Below are 21,777 nucleotides of genomic sequence, written 5' to 3' on the forward strand. Positions count from 1 at the left end.
CTTTTAGATACAGTGGAGGAAGGAGAGGGTGAGATGATATGAGAGAATAGCATTGAAACACACAAATTACCATATGTAAAACAGGCCGCCAGTGGGAGTTTGCTGCATGACACAGGGAACCCAAAGCTGGTGCTCTGTCACAACCTATAGAGGTGGGTAGGAGAAGGAGATAGGAGGGGGGATACAAGAGGGAAGGAACACATGTATACCTGTGGCTGATTCATGATGATGTATGGCAAAAACCATCACAATATTGCAAAGCAATTATCCTACTTTACAACTGAAAAAGAAATTAAAAGTAGAACTATCATGTGACCCATAAATTCCACTCCTGGATGTTTATCCAAAGAAAACAAAAACACTAATAAGAAAAGATATACACTTCTATTTCTTTGCAGCTTTATAACAATGACAAAAAATATGAAAGCAAACTAAGTGTCAATCGATAGATGAAGGGATAAAGAAGATATGGTATATGCATACAATGGAATATTGGTTATAAAAAATAATGAAATCCTGTCATTTGGGACAACATGGATGGCTCTAGAAGGTATCATGCTAAGTGAAATAAATCAGACAATGAAAGGAAAATACTGCATACTTTCACTTTTGTGTGGAATCTAAAAAAACAAAACAAGTGGCCAAACATAACAAACAAAAACAGCATTATGGATACTGTGAACAAACAGATGGTTACCAGAGAGGAAGATGTTGGAGGCAGGAGGAATAGTTGAAGAAGATTAAGAGACACAAAGTTCTCACTATAGAATAAATGAGTTATGATTATCAAATGTACAGTGTAGGCAATATTTCAATAATTATGTAATATCTTTATATGATGATATATGGTAACTAGGCTTATCATGTGATTATTTTGAATTGCATACAATATCAAATCACTACTGTGTGTAGCAGAAGCCAAAATAGTACATTGTAGGTCTACCATACTTCAAAACTAAACATAGAAAAAGAGATCAGATTTGTGGTTTCCAGAAGGGGTCGGATGGAACAAAAATGGTATCAGTCAGTCAAGTTCAGTCGCTCAGTCGTGTCTGACTCTTTGCGACCCCATGAATCGCAGCACACCAGCCCTCCCTGTCCATCACCAACTCCCAGAGTTTACCAAACTCATGTCCATCAAGTCAGTGATGCCATCCAGCCATCTCATCCTCTGTCGTCCCCTTCTCCTCCTGCCCCCAATCCCTCCCAGCATCAGGGTCTTTTCAAATGAGTCAACTCTTCGCATGAGGTGGCTAAAGTATTGGAGTTTCAGCTTCACCATCAGTCCTTCCAATGAACACCCAGCACTGATATCATTTAAGATGGACTGGTTGGATCTCCTTGCAGTCCAAGGGACTCTCAAGAGTCTTCTCCAACACCACAGTTCAAAAGCATCAATTCTTCGGCACTCAGCTTTCTTCACAGTCCAACTCTCACATCCATACATGACCACTGGAAAAACCATAGCCTTGACTAGGCAGACCTTTGTTGACAAAGTAATGTCTTTGCTTTCTAATACGCTGTCTAGGTTGGTCATAACTTTCCTTCTGAGGAGTAAGCATCTTTTAATTTCATGGCTGAAACCACCATCTGCAGTGATTTTGGAACCCAAAAAAATAAAGTCTGACACTGTTTCCCCATCTATTGCCCATGAAGTTATGGGACCAGATGCCATGATCTTCATTTTCTGAATGTTGAGCTTTAAGCCAACTTCTTCACTCTCCTCTTTCACTTTCCTCAAGAGGCTTTTTAGTTCCTCTTCACTTTCTGCCATAAGGGTGGTGTCATCTACATATCTGAGGTTATTGATATTTCTCCCGGCAATCTTGATTCCAGCTTATGCTTCTTCCAGCCCAGCATTTCTCATGACGTACTCTGCATAGAAGTTAAACAAGCAGGGTGACAATATACAGCCTTGGCATACTCCTTTTCCTGTTTGGAACCAGTCCATTGTTCTGTGTCCAGTTCTAACTGTTGCTTCTTGACCTGCATACAGATTTCTCAAGAGAGAGATAAGATGGTCTGGTAGTCCCATCTCTTTCAGAATTTTCCACAGTTTATTGTGATTCACACAGTCAAAGGCTTTGGCATAGTCAATAAAGCAGAAATAGATGTTTTTCTGGAACTCTCTTACTTTTTTGATGATCCAGTGAATGTTGGCAATTATGTAGTCAAAATGGACAAACTAAGAGTTATAAAATAAATAAGTACTGAGGATGTAAGATACAACACGAAAAATGTAATTAACAGGGCTGTATGTTATATTTGAAAGTTATTAAGAGTAGACCCTCAGTTCTCATACTCAGTTCTCATCAAAGGGATTTTTCTTTCTCTAATTTTGTATGTTTATGATATGTTCACTGGGCATCCCCAGTGGCTCATGATAAAGAATCCACCTGCAATGCAGGAGCTGCAGGTTTGATCCCTGGGTCCAGAAAATCCCCTGGAGGAGGGCATGGCAAGCTACTCCAGTATTCTTGCCTGGAGAATCCCATGGATAGAGAAGCCTGGTGGGATACAGTCCATAGGGTTGCAAAGAGTCGAACACAACTGAAGCAACTGAGCATGCATGCATAAGATGTTCACTAAACTTATTGTGGTAGCTATTTTATGGTGTAAGTGATTTCAGCTGTTCACCTTAAACTTAAACAGTGCTGTATGTCAATTATACTGTAATAACACTATTTAAGAAAAAATATCTTAGTGTAGTTTTATTATTTATTGTAGGACTAAGCTTGATTAGGAATTAACAGGTCTGGATTCTACTTCCAATGCCAACACTGCCTTACCCCTGGGCATATATCTGGAGAAGACCATAATTCAAAAGATACAAGCACCACAATGTACACTGCAGCACGGTTTATAATAGCCAAGATGACAGATGAATGGATAAAAAAAATTGTGGTATATATGCAATGCATGTTACTGAGCCATACAAAAGAATGAAATATTCCTAATTACAGCAACATGGGTGAACCTATAGATTATCACAAAATGAAGTTTGGCAAAGACAGGCAAATATCATATGATATCACTTCTATGTGGACTCTAAAAAAATACAAATGAATTTATCTACAAAATAGAAACAGAATCAGAGACTTCAAAAACAATCTTATGGTTACCAAAGGAGAATGATGAGGCAGACTGGTAAATTAGGAGTTTAAGATTAACATATATATACCACATGTATAAAATAGATAATCAACAAGGATCTACTTATAGCACAGAGAATTTTACTCAATAGTCTATTATAACCTATGTGGGAAAAGAATCTGAAAAAGAACCACTTTGTTATATACCCAAAATTAATGTATCATTGTAAGTCAACTATACCCTATATATATATTTTTATATGAAACAAAAATTAAATAAATAAATTGAACAAATAAGAATAAAATATTAAAAAATACTTTTTCAAGACAAAATACTTCAACTGTCATTCATGAAAGTGAATTTAGGTTACTCATATTTTAAGAATTCTTAATACTGCCAACTATTATTTTCAAATAATATTTTTATCCATAAGAACATTTGAGAAGACATGGTTTTTCCCTCTTTAGTATAAAAATTATTATTGTTGTGTAATGAGCGTACATTTTTCAAACATTGCTTGTTCTCATTGCACTAAGTACTTTTTTGACTTTGCCTTTCCTCTGTCACAATGTTTCCTTTCTTCTCAATCTATCTCATATCCTGCATAACTTCAATCTCCTGTTAACATTTACCTGTATTAGGAAAATGAGTTGTTTTTAGGGAAAAGGTAATAGGTTTAGCTCTATTGTGCCTCCAAATAAAGTCTAAAGTTTTAGTTTCAGACTTCGAAGTTTGTCTAAACCTACTGCTTCAGCTTTAATTCTCACTCTTACCTCATTCTAAAATAAAATCCAACAATTGGAACATGTTGATCCTGATCATAATTTTCTTGTATCTAAATCTTTGATTATTTTGCTCCCCACGTTCATTTGTTGAAGTTCTGCCTATTTTTAAATACCATTTCATTCATGAAAGTTTAATAGCCCTCCCACTGTAAACCCTCTCTGAACTTCAACACCTTTGCGGATTAACCTTTTTTATGGCATCTAGCCTTTTGGTCATTTTTAATTAATTAATTGGGCTTCCCTGGTGGCTCAGAGGTTAAAGCATCTGCCTGCAATGTGGGAGACCTGGGTTCAATCCCTGGGTTGTAATTGGGGTGTGTATGTGTGTGTGTGTGTGTGTGTGTGTGTGTTAGTTACTCATTCAAGTCTGACTCTTTGTGACCCCAGGGGACTGTAACCCACAAGCCTCCTCTGTCCATGGAATTCTCCAGGCAAGAATACTGGAGTGGGTTGCCATTCCCTTTTCCAGGGGCTCTTCCCAACCCAGGGATTGAACTGGTGTCTCCTGCACTGCAGGTAGATTCTTTACCACCCAAGCTACAAAGGAAGCCCATATGTGTGTGTGTGTGTGTGTGTGTGTGTGTGTGTGTGTGTAATATATATATAGGCTGTGTTAAATCTTAGTTGAGGCACTGAGGATCTTTGTGGCATGCAGGATCTTCCATTGTAGAAGGCTCTTCGTTGCAGCACATGGGCTTCTCTCTCATTATGGTATGGGCTTCAGAGTGCCTGGGCTTCTCTCTCATTGTGGTATGGGCTTCAGAGTGCCTGGGCTCAGTATTTGCAGTGAGCAGGCGCTCTAGTTGAGGCACGCAGGCTCAGAAGTTGTGGCATGCAGGTTTAGTTTCCTGACAGCATGCCGAATCTTGGTTTCCCAATTAGGGACCAAACCTGTGTTTTCTGCATTGGAAGCTGGTTCCTTAACCACTGAGCCACCAGGGAAGTCCCTAGTCTCTTGTGTTATATTACTTTTATATTACTGTGACTTTTCTTTGCTTATTCAGTTTTTACTTTCTGTTTCTTTTCTTCTCTGTGTCTTTCTCTGGTGACAAAACTTTAAGCTTCTTAGGTTGTTGTGTTATGGCTATCGTTATATTCACAACAGTGTCTAGGATACTTTTCTAGGGCAATAATTAGTTGGTGATGGACAGTGGGCCTGGCGTGCTGCGATTCATGGGGTCACAAAGAGTCGGACACGACTAAGTGACTGAATTGAACTGAACTGAACTGAATTAGTAACCCATAAGAGTTGTTGAATTAAATTGAATTGCTGGGGACTTTCCTAGTGGTCCAGTGGTTATGAATCTGCCTACAATGCAAGGGATGCGGATTTGATCCCTTGTTGAGAAACTAAGATCCCACATGCCCTGGAGCAAATAACCCTGGAGCTGCAACTATTGAGCCCATTTCCTTTGCAGTCCGAATGTCACAACTAGAGAGTCCACATACCGCAAGGAAATATCCTGCAGGACGCAGTAAAGATCCTGTGTGCTGCAACCAAGACCCACTAAATGCAGTCAAATAAATAAATAAATAAATTTAAAAATTGAAATGCTAGGACACTTTTCTATGTATGGCTATTAAACTGAACCTTTCCTAGAATTGGACAAGAATAAATCTCCAATATTAGTGTACTAGAAAATTGTCTTTATGACTGGAAGAGTCAATCTGTTTGACAAATAAAGCTGGTAAGTTTACAAAATATGCATTGCTAGAAAATAGTAACCAGATATCACAGATACATTGAGTTATGACTGTTCTACAAAGCTAAAAACTTGATTTACATGAATGACACATAGGATTTAAAGCTTACTAAGAGTCTAAAAAACTTTGAGAGAATGTTCCAGACTTTAGGCAGATTTTTAAAACAGAAAGGGTGAATCTTGCATATTTGAATAAAAACATTTACTATGCAGTTTCTTTAACCTTTTGTTTAGGAAAAAAAATTGACTCTGAACAAATATTGTCAAGTAGTACCAGGAACAACTTTGCTTTTTAATTCATTATTATTGGGCTTCCCAAGTGGCTCAGTAGTACACAATCTGCCTGCCAATGCAGGAGACACAGGTTCAATCCCTGGGTTGGGAAGACACCCTGGAGGAGGAAATGGCAACCCACTCCAGTATTCTTGCCTAGAAAATCCCATGAACAGAAGAGCCTGGGGGACTACAGTCCATGCGCTAACGAAGAGTTAGACACTATTGAGCACAAATCCACGCACAGTCTTTTATAGGCTTCCTGATTCTCTAAAGTTTATGTCCATTTTTTTCTCATCTCTCCTGCCCATATAGGCTTCCTGATTCTCTAAAATTTGTGTCCATTTTTTCTCATCTCTCTCACATTATATATTTTCTTCTTAGATTATTAAAACGAGAAGAAAATTTCACATTCATTCCTCGGTCCCGTGAAGAGCTTCCAGACAACTTTCCAAAAGAAATCCCTGGTATCTGCTATTTCCTGGAGGTAAGAACTGGTCCTAAGCAGCCAAAGCCTTCTCTTTCTTCATCGAAAATAAAAAAGGTTTCCTACAACATTGGCACGATGTTCCTCCGGGAGACAAGCCTCTGAGACCTGCTGCAGATCAAAGACTCCTCCAAAAAGCACAAGCCCGGAACATGGGTCATGACAGGAGAATGAAGAGAGATACTTCTCTTTTACTGCGTTGTTGAGAAAACAGTGGAATTTCTGTTATGTCAGGCAATAATCCTGGAAAAAGATAGGCTATGACTATCAATAAAAAACCTGTTGAGAGCAAGGGGGCAATGTATTTGTTCTTATGAGTGATTTTGGTCATATATATATTATATATGTATAATACATATATATGTATTTTAATTAATTACAAATGTGGGGCCCATTTAAAACTAATCAACAGTCTATGTTTTCTTGTTTGTCACACATATAGGTATCTTTATATATTTGTATTGCTTTTGAAAGCCAGTTTTGATTATATATTCCTACATTTAGTGAGTTGGTATGAGAGGAATATTTTCTAATTTTGTTTTTCTGAGCAGACATTTCATACATATATCTTGGCCGTGTGATAAACTTCCCAGCAGGAAAAACTGTAACTGCAAAATATTTTAGGGATATTACCTATTTTTATACATACCTCTATATAATTTCATGCAGTACTATTAGATTTTTCAGAATATGCTACTGTATAGTTGATACATTATATAGTTCTAACTTATAAGTTAAATATAATTTCACTTAGACTTAAACATAACCTAGGATGTCAGATGCCAAGAAAGCATTGTATATCTACTTAGTAATTATATCTTTTAGATTTCATTAATGTAGCACAGAATCCAAAGGAAATGGAATTTCCTAATAGCAAACATATGTATCTGTAACCAAGATTAAAGATCTTTTTGCTATTTTCTAAGAAATATCAGTGAAAATAAAATGCTTTGCTAAACTGGACCCTTTCAACTTAGCACTTCTAAATATACATAGTTTTTACAATATACTAACATAATAAACAGCATCCTACTAAATTACGTGTAAGTCTTTCCCCCTTGCCCTGTCACCTTCTTCAGTGTATGCTTCCTAAAGGCTAACTGCCACACTTGGGGATAAATTACTAAACACTGGCATTAGTGAGAAAGAAGTGTAGGTTATTTTGCGAAGGATGTTGTTTATGCTTGCATAATAAAAACAAGGCAAAATGTGCTTTATGAATTTGAGATTTTTTAATGTTCTTCCATAGTTTATTTGCTGTGACTTTTAAATTCAGTGAATCACCTTCATTAACACTGAAGTGTGCCTAACCTTCATACTTAGTAATCACAGTAGTTACAGATAGGCTTCCATTGCATGTTCTGATTAACAATGCATGAAAATATTATTACAGACTCACCCTGAAATTAGGAGCACAGTGTGTCCAGAATTTTCCTAATTTGGTTCAGATATAAAAACTAAATTTCTCTTCAGTCTAATTAGTTGGAAAGTATTGTTCCTTGAAACCTTGTGGTGGCCAATTTCTTATTCCAGTAAGTATATTCATTGGTAGCTTATGTCTGCTGAATAAAGCACATTTTTCTGTTTAGGGTTTTAACTGCATTATGATTTGCTTGTCACATAACTCAGTTAAGGAATATATTAACTAGTGTCCAATATAGTCTGTGAGGATTAATTAGTGTTTTCAAGCTCCCTAACTATACAGCTAGGAAATACTTCTAGATATGCAAAATATTTGTTATAATGGTTATCATTTTTATAACTATTGAACTCTGTCTCTCCTTGGAGCATAAGAGGACACTAGTGTAACACTTTTCATGTGGGGATAGGACCTAGATCCTGAACTCTCTGAATCCTTGCCTGTCCCTCCATTCCTTGGATCTAGGTCTCTGTGTTTAACCACATCTGCGCAAGAAGGCCAGGGTGTTTATAAGAGGCTGTGGAGGCAGAGGACAAGGTGCTCTCATACGAATAATTACTCACAAAATAATTTCTTTAGTGGACTAGAAGATTAACGCACTTCTTCCATAGGGAATAGAGGGCAAGCTTACAGTCAGTGTGGAAAGAATAGACTCTGGGAGCACTTTAATCCTCTTGCCGATACTAGGAATGCCTTAGCTATGGTCTTCTTATAGCGCAGGAGCATGCGGAAAGAACCAAACTCACTGAAGTCATTAATGGTTATTCTGCACAGTCACTTAAAGCATATTGTGAAATAGTAAATTGTAAGCATTTTAATCACAACCAATGTGTTTTGTGACCATAAGGCTGAAAGGGACTTCCAAGAATCATCCAATCTATTTCTCTGCTTTTCGTAAAGATTTGTCTAAGCAACTATTCTAAACATATGTTTATTTTCTCTATACTCAAAACTATCTGTGGGAAGCATATTTTAAAAGCATCCTTGGCAATCTACTTCATTATCTAGTAGTTGCTGATAGAGCTTGGGATAAAAATTGTATATATTCAATTTGTGAGAATAAGCTCTTTCTTAGTTTATATGATTTTACTTAGAGAAAAGTAGCTATTTATGTTGTCACAAATGTCACAATGAAGAATATGCCAGAGATATATTCAATATCACAAAGAGAATGTAAACTACATTTTTCATACAATATATATCTTTGAATATATAGTCTGAGGCAATATTCTGACCTATCACCATTTTTCCAACCTAGTACAGCTGACTTATTATAGCTACACTCTTCCTATATGTATTTGCAAAATATGGTATAACATGGCAATTCATTCTAGCTGCAATCATAGAATTTAGAGGCTGTGAAAAAGCATTATATTTTTATTTGTCCTATAGAGTACAGTACATGTATCCTCCATTAGCAATTGTGATTGTAATAACAGGTGGTATTTGGTATTTCATTTGACAAATATCTATACAGTATTTGCATGGACAAACTATTACATCCATCATGTCTTTTAGTGTGGCAGATTGGAAGGAATTTAAATGAATGTCCCTTTAGAAATCAAGTGGTATTAAATTGGGGAAATGGCTTTACCCACTCTAAAGGGGATACTTTAAGAGGGAAAATGGCACCTATAGTCCTCTGTTTCAGTATTCTTTCAAGCAACTGATTTGAAGAAGTTACTTTATGACTAGCCATCAGTACCAAACATTTATGTTGGCATCAATATGATTTTAATGGCGAGAATGTCATTGTTTACAAATAAATGAGTTATATAACAAAGCCAGAAACCCCCCATAGGTACCCAAAACATACTGCACATATGTGCTTTGTGAACCTTAATAAATAAGTAACAGCCATAATAAAAAGAATAATAATGCCTGAAGAACACATATAGTTGGAACTCGACTATGTAGTGTTGAGTAGAGATGGGAAGGAAGAAACAACTTCTAGATAACAGTTTAGTCCAACTGTCTAAAATCGGCCTTGATACTCTTCTCTTAAAATTTTAAAATATTTTTTAATTTCCCTTTTAATGTCTGATTATGTGTGAAATCCAGTGAGCTGTGTATGACCAATGGTGACTCTGAGAGAGGCACTGATAGCCTAAGACTTGAGAGTGGGTTTATGGGGGATTCAGTTGGAGAAGGCAATGGCACCCCACTCCAGTACTCTTGCCTGGCAAATCCCATGGACGGAGAAGCCTAGTAGGCTGCAGTCCATGGGGTCGCTATAAGTCGGACACGACTGAGCGACTTCACTTTCACTTTTCACCTTCATGCATTGGAGAAGGAAATGGCAACCCACTCCAGTGTTCTTGCCTGCAGAATCCCAGGGATGGGGGAGCCTGGTGGGCTGCCGTCTCTGGGGTCGCACAGAGTCGGACATGACTGAAGCGACTTAGCAGCAGCAGCAGCAGCAGCAGTGCTTCAAGTATGTATTCCCAAGATCTCACACTTTCCTTATCTAGTAACAACAGTGGCAGGACCATAGCGTTTTATTGACAAAATGCAAAGTTATGTGTCTCTCCAGGAGCAAAATAGAACAACCACTTAAGCAAAATCTCATTCACAAGTCTTAATTTGGCAAATACCTCGAAAGAGTTATAGCAATAAAGCAAAATTAAACTGATGGATAGAGAACACAAATCCAGAGAATCTGGAAAACTGCCAGGCTGTCTTTTTCTACAGAATCATACTGATATCAGTTAAAATGGTATATTTGATATCATGAGGAATAAAGAGGGAGTTCAAGATTATGAATGTCATTAAATATATTTACTGAAGATTCCTTGTATTCCTAACTCACTCAAGGCAAGTTTGTGGATTATTAGAGAAGACAGTAAAACTTCTATTTGTTTTTGTTTGTCTGCATTTTCAGCACAACTTAACACATGTCCAGATCCTCTCTTACTCCATGCTGTCATTGGAAACCATTTTACCAAGTCAAGTTTGGCTCAATCAAACCCCATTTTCTCTGTACCTCTGAACCTAACATGGCCATAGAAAGAGTTGCAGATGCCTATTTTAGGCAGATTGGAAGATACACAAGACTCCAGGCCCAAGTAACAAAGCACATCTCAAGTGAACTAACCATTCTTAGTTGAGCTGGAGCATTGCTTATACCTGTAGCTTCTTTCTCTGCTCTCTTTAAAATACAATCTGGCTCTAAGCACTTTGTGCAATTTCAATGAAAATTGATGTATGGCGAAACCAATATAATATTGTAAAGTAAAATAAAGTAAAAAAAAAAAAGTTGGAAACAGCTTACATGTCTATCAATAATAAAATGGTTAATAAATTGTGGCATAAAAAAATAAATAAATATTCCTTCAGAATGAATTACACATAGCTCTGAATAGGCTCTGGGTGGCATCAGATGTCTTTCATCCAACAATACCTAGAAATTCAAGTCTAAGACCTAAGCCCTATATGATAGCCTGTGTATTTGTCTTAGATTATACCCTGATGCTAGGAAAGACTGAGGACAAGAAGAGAAGGGGCAACAGAGGATGAGATGGTTGCATGCCTCACTAACTCAAAGGACATGAGTTTGAGCAAACTCAGGGAGATAATGAAGGACAGGGAAGCCTGGCGTGCCACAGTTCATGGAGGTAACAGAGAGTCGGACACAACTTGGTGACTGGAAAACTATAGCATATCTTCAGCTACAAAAATTATGTCATTTCAGAGGCTTCTGTGAGCATATCTTATTAGATGTAACCTGAAAAACACAATGCACGAGAGGCTTCATTATTGAAGTGTAACATACTACATTCTGCATGATGATTCTTTAAGGGTTGCTCTTGATATGAATACACTTAATTTACAACCAGCTGACTTAACATGTACATAAATTGTGTTAACATGATTGAAGGAATGTTATTGTTAAATGGATAAACTGACTGCAGCTGTGGACTCAATTTCACGTTCCTCATGGTCTTGAATAAAGAACAGACACTGATATTATATACGAACTAACATAAATTTTGTCAGAGCATTTTGAGACAGTGTACAAAATTCCTTATACTTGATTCAAAAAGTTGAAGCCTGAGTATTATGTTACCTTTCTGTTTACTTCCTTCTTTTGTTCCTTTTTTCCTTTCATAAAAGTCATTGCTCCTTCTTTTCTTTCTTTTTCATTTCATTAAAAAGTCATTGAGTTTATCTTTGTGTGCGGTGTTAGAAAGTGATCTAGTTTCATTCGAATGGCCAGTCTAAGTCCGACGCAGGATACAGCATGCTTGGGGCTTGTGCACGGTGATGACCCAGAGAGATGTTGTGGGGAGGGAGGTGGGAGGGGGGTTCATGTTTGGGAACGCATATACACCTGTGCTGGATTCATGTCAATGTATGGCAAAACCAATACAGTAAAAAAAAATAAAAAATAAAGTATAGCAAGTTAACAGAAAAAAAAAGTCATTGATACATTTCTAAACAGGAAGAATCACAGCTAATCTTATGTTATAGAATAGTTTTATAAAGTAATAAACAATATGCATTTGTGTGCACTGAATGTAGATATTACATGATTAAAAGAAATGACATTTTGGAAGGACTTGGGATATAGAAAAGTAAAGTTTGTGTCTTTATTTCTGTTGTGCTGTGACACACAGACCACAGCGTCAGCAATGTGCCTCATTGCCAGTTCCATCCTTACTAAGAAATGATCCTGTTCAGTGTTTCAGCTCATCGCTTGGCAGTATCTGACTGCCTTAGGAAGCTTTTAGTAGTGGTAGTAGTTTAGTCACTAAGTAATGACCAACTCTTGTGACCCCATAGACTGTAGTCTGCCAGGCTCCTCTGTCCTTGGGATTCTCCAGGCAAGAATACTGGAGTGGGTTGCCATTTCCTTCTCCAGGGGATCTTCCCCACCCAGGAATTGAACCCAGGTCTCCTGCATTGCGGGCAGAGTCTGTACCAACTGAGCTATGAAGGAATACCTGAGGAAATTTTAGGGACACAAATTACTGGCTTTACCTTTAAGATTTGGATTCAGTAGGTTTCAGGTGAAGGCCTAGGAATTTGTATTTAGAAAATCACTCTAGGTTATGCTAATATACAGCCAGATGTGAGGATCACTGAAGAATATTCAAATAATCCCAATTACTAGGAATAAATACAAGCTGACTGAGATAGAAATATATTATTTTATTTGTAGTTATTTTGAAAAGCAAATGTGCCAGGCTTCATAACATTATTTCTTTCACAAGTTTTAATTTTTCAGCTTTGGTTTCAAATTTATAGTCAACTTTTTGAGCATAAGTCTTTAAATTTATTGTAGACTTAAGTCAATATTGATAAGCATGAGAGATGAATATTGCTCACTATTAGGCATTCTAGACACAGTAAGATTTTCTTAGAAACTGCCAGAGCTGTGCAGAGAACATCACAATATTTGCTGACCCTTACCACCAAGATATGAACTATGAATGTTTGGACAGAGAAGTAAATGTCAAAGTAACAGCCTTACTTCTGAATGCTTTGATTTTTATGTTCTAAAACATCACCAACTTGATGCTTAGTCTCACGCTGTACTTTTCGCATTGAATCGTACATTCATTTAAAAATTATTTCCTAGCAATATTTTATAACAACAACCTTTAAGCAATAATCTAAGCCATGATGATGATGATGTATGAAACTTGCACTCCTATGCAAGTTTAGGGAAATAAAGACATGTCTTACATAAGCAATAATATAAGTAGTGTGGACTTTTAAATGATGTTCACCATTCTACTACAGCAAAATGAGCAGCAAGGGATAGATAAAAAATTATCTGAGCAGGTAACATGCTTAATCTCTCTCATAAATCCTTCATTTGCACACATGCTATGAAGTAATTGATATATTCTGATCAGATTGTTTCTGATGTATAATTATTGATATCTATCATAATATGATTTCTATTCCTCTGAAAGCATTGTAAATGTTTTGTGCCCAGATTTTCAGATCTTTGTAGTATATAATAAATAGAAGTATTTAACTATAGATAAATGAGAAAAAATATAGAATGGGTTGGATGAACTAATTGAGAGTGTAGGCTTGGCAAAAATATAGATACACCTTGGGATAAGGTAATTAATTCAACTATTGATTTTATTAGGTCTGATAAGATAAAAGATTAAAGAGTCATTTTCACTGTTTTCTGTGATACTGAATGTTAAGTAGGTACAATAATATTTTGGCTTTCAGAATGTGATTGGCTGAAATTCATCTATAGTATAATTTTAAAATGTCTGAAAATTATTGTGTAATTATGTTTAAAATAGCTTGTACTTTTCATTTGACAATTACACTAAAGCTCACAGGCTTCAAAATGATTAATTCATATTTCTATTTTCTTAAAATATAATTTTAATCAGATACAGCATGGTTAATAATAATCAGTCCTTTAGTAGTTAAATTGCTCCTCCCTCATTTAGAATCATGTATCAGGATTACAATTAAAAGTAACAGGGAAATTTATGATACACTGAGGTACTTCTAATCATCTGATTATTATTTAGCAAAATCATATAAGGTCAGAATCCATTCCTAAGCCTCTAAATAAGATTCTTGTTTAGTCACTAAGTCATGTCTGACTCATTGTGACCCCATGGACTTTAGCCTGCCAGGCTCCTCTGTCCATGAGATTACAGCTTCTATTATTGTCTAGATGGATAAACTCCCTTGTAATCTTGAATCTGATCACAATTGGAATCATGAGTAAACTTGCTAGTATTTTACCTTTCAACTACCAACATCAAAGCTTAAATTAACATCCTCCTACACAGTTTATAAAATTCCCGTATAAAAATTAAGCAGGGTGTGTTGAGTCACTGGGAAAGTTGTTTATTTTTTCCTACTGAGAAAGCATTTGATGATCGTCTTTTTGTATATCATTGGAAGCTTATATCTTAATATGCTTTTGATAATAAATAATAAAAATATTTGAGTCCACTAAAAATTACAGTAAATTTATTTCCTCAGTTATGTAGTTGCTAATCAGCCCACTCTTAATGTTAGACTTAAGTACTATTGCTAACTATTTGAAAGCAGAAGAGACAAGAAAAACTAAATGATGAGCTTAAGTAATAGCTTGTTTCTAATTCTTTTGATATATATTTTTTAAATAAAGGAATTGGTTTATATTTAATCTTCCTCTGTGGCCTTTTGGCTAGTTGGAGATAAGGAAGGAATTCTACTAAATGAATTTTTACTGTGGGCTATTAAGTGTAATTAATAAGTAGAACAGTAATGTATTAATTGGGATAAAATCAGAATTCTGCAAAATTGTTTCCTCACACTCCTTACTTTTTTTTATAATCAGTGTTTATTACATAGTCTTTTAGTTTATTTTTTAATATAAATTTATTTATTTTAATTGAAGGTTAATTACAGCCAATATAATATTGTAAAGTAATTAAACTCCTTACTTTTTAGAGACAGTTCTTCCCATTTTGCTGCCTGGCATCAGACTCAGTACATAGGGACAGATGGAGGGGTGGGATGAGCAGGAGCTTTAGATGAGATTGGTTAGAGATTGAACTGTTTTCTTTGTGAAGGTGTACATACTCCTAAAGGGAGGCAGTTTTCATAATAGACACATGTAGTTTAGTGAAAACCAAATGATTTGCTCATTTTTGTTTTAAAAAGAAAATAGAAAAAAATCCTTCATGAACTATTTTCAGTTTTCTTAGGAAGTAGTGACAACTCTTAGCAGGGGCACACATCTGTGAAACTGGAATTAGAAACTCACAAAGCTATATATAGAGACTCTGAAGGTGGTAAATAGAACTAGTTTTGGTTATGATGATTAAGATCAATGAAAGTGTCAGAATGGCTGGACTTAAGGAGCAAAGAAGAAAAAATATCAGATCAGATCAGATGTATATCACAGAAAGCCTGTGAAAATTAGCACAAAAGACTGTCTGTGTTTAAGTAATACTAAAGCAAAATTTTTTTTTCTGTTATAACAAGCCTGGTTGAGCTAACATTCAGAGAGAAGAATACAATTTGATTTTGTACTTCATTTTTTTGTTGTTGTTGTTCTGACATTATAGAAGTTATATCATTCCCTAGTTGGAAAATCTAATCACAAAGATTAGGAAATATTTATTCTGTGTAGTTACATCTATAAAATGGCTTGGGGGATCTATACGGTATTCTATATTCTTCTTCACATTGCTTTCAATTTGACCTTTAGCTGCAAGCAAAACAGGTGTTCAACTTTAGAGGACATACAAGATTTTATGATACCAGGCCTTTCCATCTTATTCTGGGATGCTCCAGAATCCTGGAGCTGGGGAAACAATTACCTCACAACATTTGATGATGTTCGGAAGGAGAGATGAAGGTGTACTCCCTGTCTTTTAAAATTAAACGGGTTAGATAGTCTCTAAACATCGTTTAAAGATGTTTCACTTTACATGAAGCTAGTTAATTCAAGCAGAGTTTGTTTAGAACTGAAATTTTAAAAGGAAGAAACAAACGAGCAATTTTTAATCAGAATTATTAGACTGTTTTTTAAATTTATTTTTAAGTGGAGAAAAATTCCTTTACAATATTGTGTTGGTTTCTGCTGAACAACAACACAAATCAGCCATAAGTTTACTTATATTCTCTCCTTCTTGAACCCTCTCTCCCTCCCACCAAGCCCCCATCCCACCCCTCTAGGTTGTCACAGAGCACCAGGTTGAGCTCCCTGTGTTAGAAAAATAATTTAGGACAAAAAGTTGCTGTCTTGAAAGCCAGCTTACTTACAGCAAAATTTCAGAATGCTAAAAATTTTTGAAATTTTTCTAAAGATATGAAGTGCTTCAGCACTGAGAAAGAAAAGGATAACAAAGAAGTATAAATCACATTTCATATTTTTTCTCTACATTTTCCATTTGTTGCAAGAAAGAAAGATGTAGAAGATGTCATGAATGAGACAAAGTTATTAATTTTGGCAATGAGCTTTGGTTTGTAAATTTGGCAGCATTCTTTTACTTAAAATAATAAGCTGTTTTTAATAATATGAGGGTTAAGGGTAACAGTCAAGTATACTGTATTCCCATTCATCTATATATTGATCTAGAGCAAAGTATCTCAACTTCTCAGAATAAAATCTAAATGAAAAATAATTTATGTTTAAAATTTTGAATAATAAATATGTTATTCTATATGTTTTCTGACTAACAAGAAGGTGTGCATTTCTATACTTAATGAAATCTCAATTCCTAGAACAATTCCATTTTTATTGACTCCCAAGAAGCTTTCCTTTATGGTCAATATCACTATCGTTGAAAGCTGGCAGGAGAGTATGGGATGATATATAATACCTGAGACTAGGATGATCTGCACCAATTATTTCTGTAAAATAATTTAAAATCTGCCCCCCCAACTTTGTAAGCTTTTTTATAGTTCAAATCTCCATAGTTAAAGAAAACTCCATGCTGGAGTGGCTAGATGTTATCAACATGAAACCCCTCTCTCCAAATTTTATTGATATAAATTACCAGGTTAAAATCAGATTGGCTTGAAGTCTCAGATAAATTGTTTTTGTATTATTTGACTAGAAAGTATTATCAAGAATGAGAAATTTTTAAAAATAAAATATTTATTCTTATGTTAGATTTCATTCTAGCAAAGCAGGTATAGATAAACTGGATGACTGTAATTATCTACAATAATTCAAGGAATTTTTAAAAAATTATTTTTGCTCTTGTTGTACAAAGATAATTACTAGTGAATGGTAGCCAAAATTATTATTCTTATCCTTTTAATTTGTTTCAAGTATGTTACCAGACAATTATAAAATCCATCCCTTTCCATTGTTATGCAATTCAGTGACCTGAAATAGTTGGTACTCATTGCTTTTTCTTTTAATCCTTAAAATACTCTTTTTTCCTGTCTAAAGAAAAATTCTCCTACTAAAATGCAAATGAATATCTGACTGTAGGAAGTATCCCATTTTACTTCAGCTGGACTGCAACCAAAAAAAAAGACACCTACATAGAAGATTACAAGAGACAAACATCACTTTGCCTACATTAAATTGTCTAAAAATAACTCAACCCTCTTAACTTAGAAGAAAGTTGAAAATAGATGGGAAGGCTAACTGATTATAGTTTATTTTTAGAACACTATTAATACATAACAGGATATCATGAAATGCAACATGTCAAAATTTTGATCAAGAAACAGGAAATATGCTAATCAGAATAAAAAGATTTAAAGGAACAAAATATCTTGTTTTATATGTGCCCATCAGTGCAGAATTTGGGAATATTTGGTACTATGTCTTTAATCAATATTTGCATTATGATCTAATTTAATATTAGCATAGTCTTTATGCTGATAAGAAACCATGCAAGAGTCCAAATATCAAGTGTGGCTATAACTTGAATAAACAATAGAGTTTGATGTTATTTCTGAATAAGATTATTGATGAATGTAAAATGAATGGGCTATATCTATAGGGGTTATGTGCACTAAAATATTTAGGTTCTGAAGTTTGTCAGCATCCTCAGCTTCTCTTTTCTATCTCTCCCTCCTTCCTTTCCTTTCTTTTATCCCTCCCTCTCCCTCTCACCCCTTCCTTCCTTCCTCCCTTCCTTTTTTCTTTTTCTTATAAAGTATATGAAAAATAATATTTTATTATTATGGTTGAGATTGCTTTTTCACTTTCACATGATTGGACACTTTATGAATTCATGAGGTAAGGAAAAGAAGGTGACTATTCAGATACAGACCACTGGGGTATAGAAATGTTTGAGACATTGAGACCTTGGCTTCTATAGACATTTCATCAGTTAAGAGAAACATAAGGTTTTGTTTTCTTTTTCAAATGCTCTGCTTTTACTGAATTTTAACACGATTTCAAGAAATATCAGGGTCACCCTTTTTGGACAATCTCCTCCTACAAACATTTTAATTTGAAAAAAATCCTCTTATTTTCAAATGGTAAATCTTCCCTTGGGCACCACACTGCTAAAGATAAAAATAGAAAAGAAGCTTCTTCTACCTATAGGGAAATTTTTTTTCAAAAACTACTTCCCAGGTACTACTTGGTTTTATTGGCTCTTTGTCTAGAGATGACAGATACACTGTGTTGCTTCCTGTATACCCTTCTGTAAGGGTATGACATAGTATGGTGTTTGGGTTCTTTTTAGAGGGTTTGAAAATGTTTGCTATCAATTTCATGTCTACTGTATTGAAAAAGTAATATGTATTCCAAATTTCTTAGCTCTATGCCTTTAAATTTTGGCATTTTAGATAGTTATTTATAACCATAGTTTTGAGTTATTCACTAGAATTAACAAATTACCATAATCTTAAGTATAAAAACACAGGTTGGATCTTTTTATGGTAGCTATATTGAGGGATCAATCATTTACAAATCCCAATCCAAAACCATATTTTCCAGGGGAAATTCAGTAATTTCTAGCAGATAATATGATTCATAAAGGAAAAGAAATGAAACATCTCATTTAAAGGAATAATGAGAAAGACAGAGAGTATGTTCTTCTATTTTAGATATCCCTAATACCACAATAATTTGAACAAGTCTTGAACAAGATTTAAAGAATATTAAATCTCTAAAACTGAAAATTTTATTAATTTTTGTTGTTATTAATATTACATTCAAGCTCTTTAATAAGTTTTCTATGTGACATACATTTGTTTGTGTTCATTAACAGCAAATTATGTAGAAATGATATAGCTATGTTTTCTCTCTGGAAAGATTTGCTTCAGTAAGTCAAATACCTTTGAATTTTGGTACTTATTTCTCATCTGAACTTCATTGAACACCTCAGGGATCTTCTACTATAACAAATCAGGTAGTCTGTCAAAGGAAAGGATATGAAAAATTCAGAAAATTTAAAACTTCAAAGGGAAGAATTTCTATGTCAATCAATTTTTATTTATATTGATATTTATTTTGAAATTGTGAAAAAATAGGCAGCTTCCATATAAATTGACATCTATGAAAATGCAAATTTCTTTCTTCCTATATTTTTCAGTGTTAAGAAAACCTTTGTCTTGAAATGATAGACCTTAATACTTTATTTTTGGTGGGGGGTAGAAATATGACCTTCAGTATCTTTGTCATTTTTATTTGTTGAGGGAAATATTTTCAGTAATGAATGTAAAAATAGAGGAAATATGGTTGAGGAATACAGATGAAATATCAGATGACATTTGAACAGCTGTGAGCTACAGTGCCGTTTTCTCCCTCTATTTTGTTGCCTCTTACTAAATTTATATTGAAGGCCCAGACTGGCAAAAATAACAACTACTAGTCATTGTCTCCTTTTATTATTTAGAGATAAGCAAAAATTTTTCCAACTATGTGGAAATTGATTCACATAATAATGGCAGCTTATTACTACTAGGAAAGTAAGGTTAAGTTCAAATAGAAAAACGGTTAATGGGCAAAACAACTTTCTGATTTTCTTAGAGTTGAATTAACAGCTTTTTTTCTTTAAAAATAAAAACTTCCTGGAAAGTTTTCCTTGGACAAACTGTAATTTTATAACTGCCTTTAATCACATTATAATTTTGGTAATCAAGTGACAAAGCTGTCTCATTATGCTTTTAAAATTTATCAATTAAGTGCATTTAGAAGAGATCGGGCATGTTCAGGGTGGTATGGCCATAGACAATTAAGTGTATTTCAGAAATAATACATATCATTCTTCATTTCAAAATCAATCTACCTGAATTCTGACAATTCAACTGTGAATAGCCATTTTATCAAGCCAAAGGTTTTCATTTCCCTAACAGTGTTTAGATAAAAACAAAAACAAACAAAAATCTGCCTGCTCATTTTAATATGTAAGTAGCCAATGTATTTCTATCAAATATTCAAATGCGATATAAATATAAACAGGTTTCCCCAACCCACTTAATAAAATCACATGAGTATACTGTGCTAGGCCTTCATTCAGTTCCTCTGCATGGGGTAGGTTTTACTTAACCAGATAACAGAATTATTTTAATGTTTTGTCCAAGTCATTTGCTATCATTTCATGTGTCTAAATTTTTGGTTTGACCTGCAGTGTAAATAGTATTTTCCATTTGCTATTTTATTATCAAATTATAATTTGTAAATCGTTACTTTTAAAAATCTAGTTATCACAAACTTAAATTGCAATGTCATAAAGTAATACTAAGATATATACTAATATATTCATAGGGCATGGTTAAAGTACATATGTTTTGAAATGTCAAGCTATTTTTGAATTTTAAAGATGATTGCATCCTTTAAACATGTAGCATTAATTTTAAAAGTTTGTTTGATGTTTCATATTATATTTTAAGGTATTTTTCTTTACTCAGTAGTACAAGTTTAGAGAAGCTTTCTGATTGAAAAGATGAAATATGGCTCATTTCACTAAAAGTTTAAGAATACTAGTGTGTGTAAAAGTATGTAAGCACTTATAGGATTATAAACGTCTTTGCTTTTGCTGTAACACCACTTTTTATTCATTTGATTGTGCTTATTTATAGTTATTCTAAATTGTGCATGATGTAAATAGTATGTTTCATTATGTAAAATGTCTTTGTATTTACAGACCGAAAAATAAGATAAATTTGTATATGAAAAATCAGTGGTTAAAAATTTGGGATTCTTATAAAACAAAGTAGAAATAACAGTTGTGTGTTATATTTACATAATTCATTACAAAACTCTCTGTTTAAACCAAATGTTTATTTACCTTATAAGTCAAACTGTTGCTTATATAATAATTTAAATCAATAAACAATATCAAAACAGACAAGTCTATAGATCCTTCTTAGTGTATTTTTTCATACCATGACTGACAATGACTTAGAATATGAATGGATAGTAACTGAAAGAATGGGGAACCAGTAAATGAGTGAATGGAGTGTTCACAATGTGTTATCATTATGACTAAAGATAATGCTACTGACACAACATCAGGCAATGCCAATTTTTAATTATTTTTATAATATGAAAACTCTCCTTAATTATTAATATCTTCCAGAACTTCAGTGTCCACAGCACTGGGGAGAAGACTTGGG

The 21,777-nt window shown here is 34.4% G+C and overlaps 1 protein-coding gene across 1 annotated transcript in view; it reads left to right on the forward strand.

The window, feature by feature from the left end:
• GUCY1A2 (guanylate cyclase 1 soluble subunit alpha 2) overlaps positions 1–21,515 on the forward strand; it is a 485,319-nt gene extending 463,804 nt beyond the window's left edge. Inside the window, exon 8 of the mRNA XM_060399261.1 lies at positions 6,239–21,515. Coding sequence (XP_060255244.1) covers positions 6,239–6,446 — 208 coding nt within the window. The 3' untranslated portion in view covers positions 6,447–21,515. The remainder of the gene's footprint in view (positions 1–6,238) is intronic.
• Positions 21,516–21,777: the final 262 nt, after the last annotated feature.

This window comes from Ovis aries, chromosome 15 (genome assembly GCF_016772045.2).
Source record: "Ovis aries strain OAR_USU_Benz2616 breed Rambouillet chromosome 15, ARS-UI_Ramb_v3.0, whole genome shotgun sequence".
NCBI lineage: Eukaryota > Metazoa > Chordata > Mammalia > Artiodactyla > Bovidae > Ovis > Ovis aries.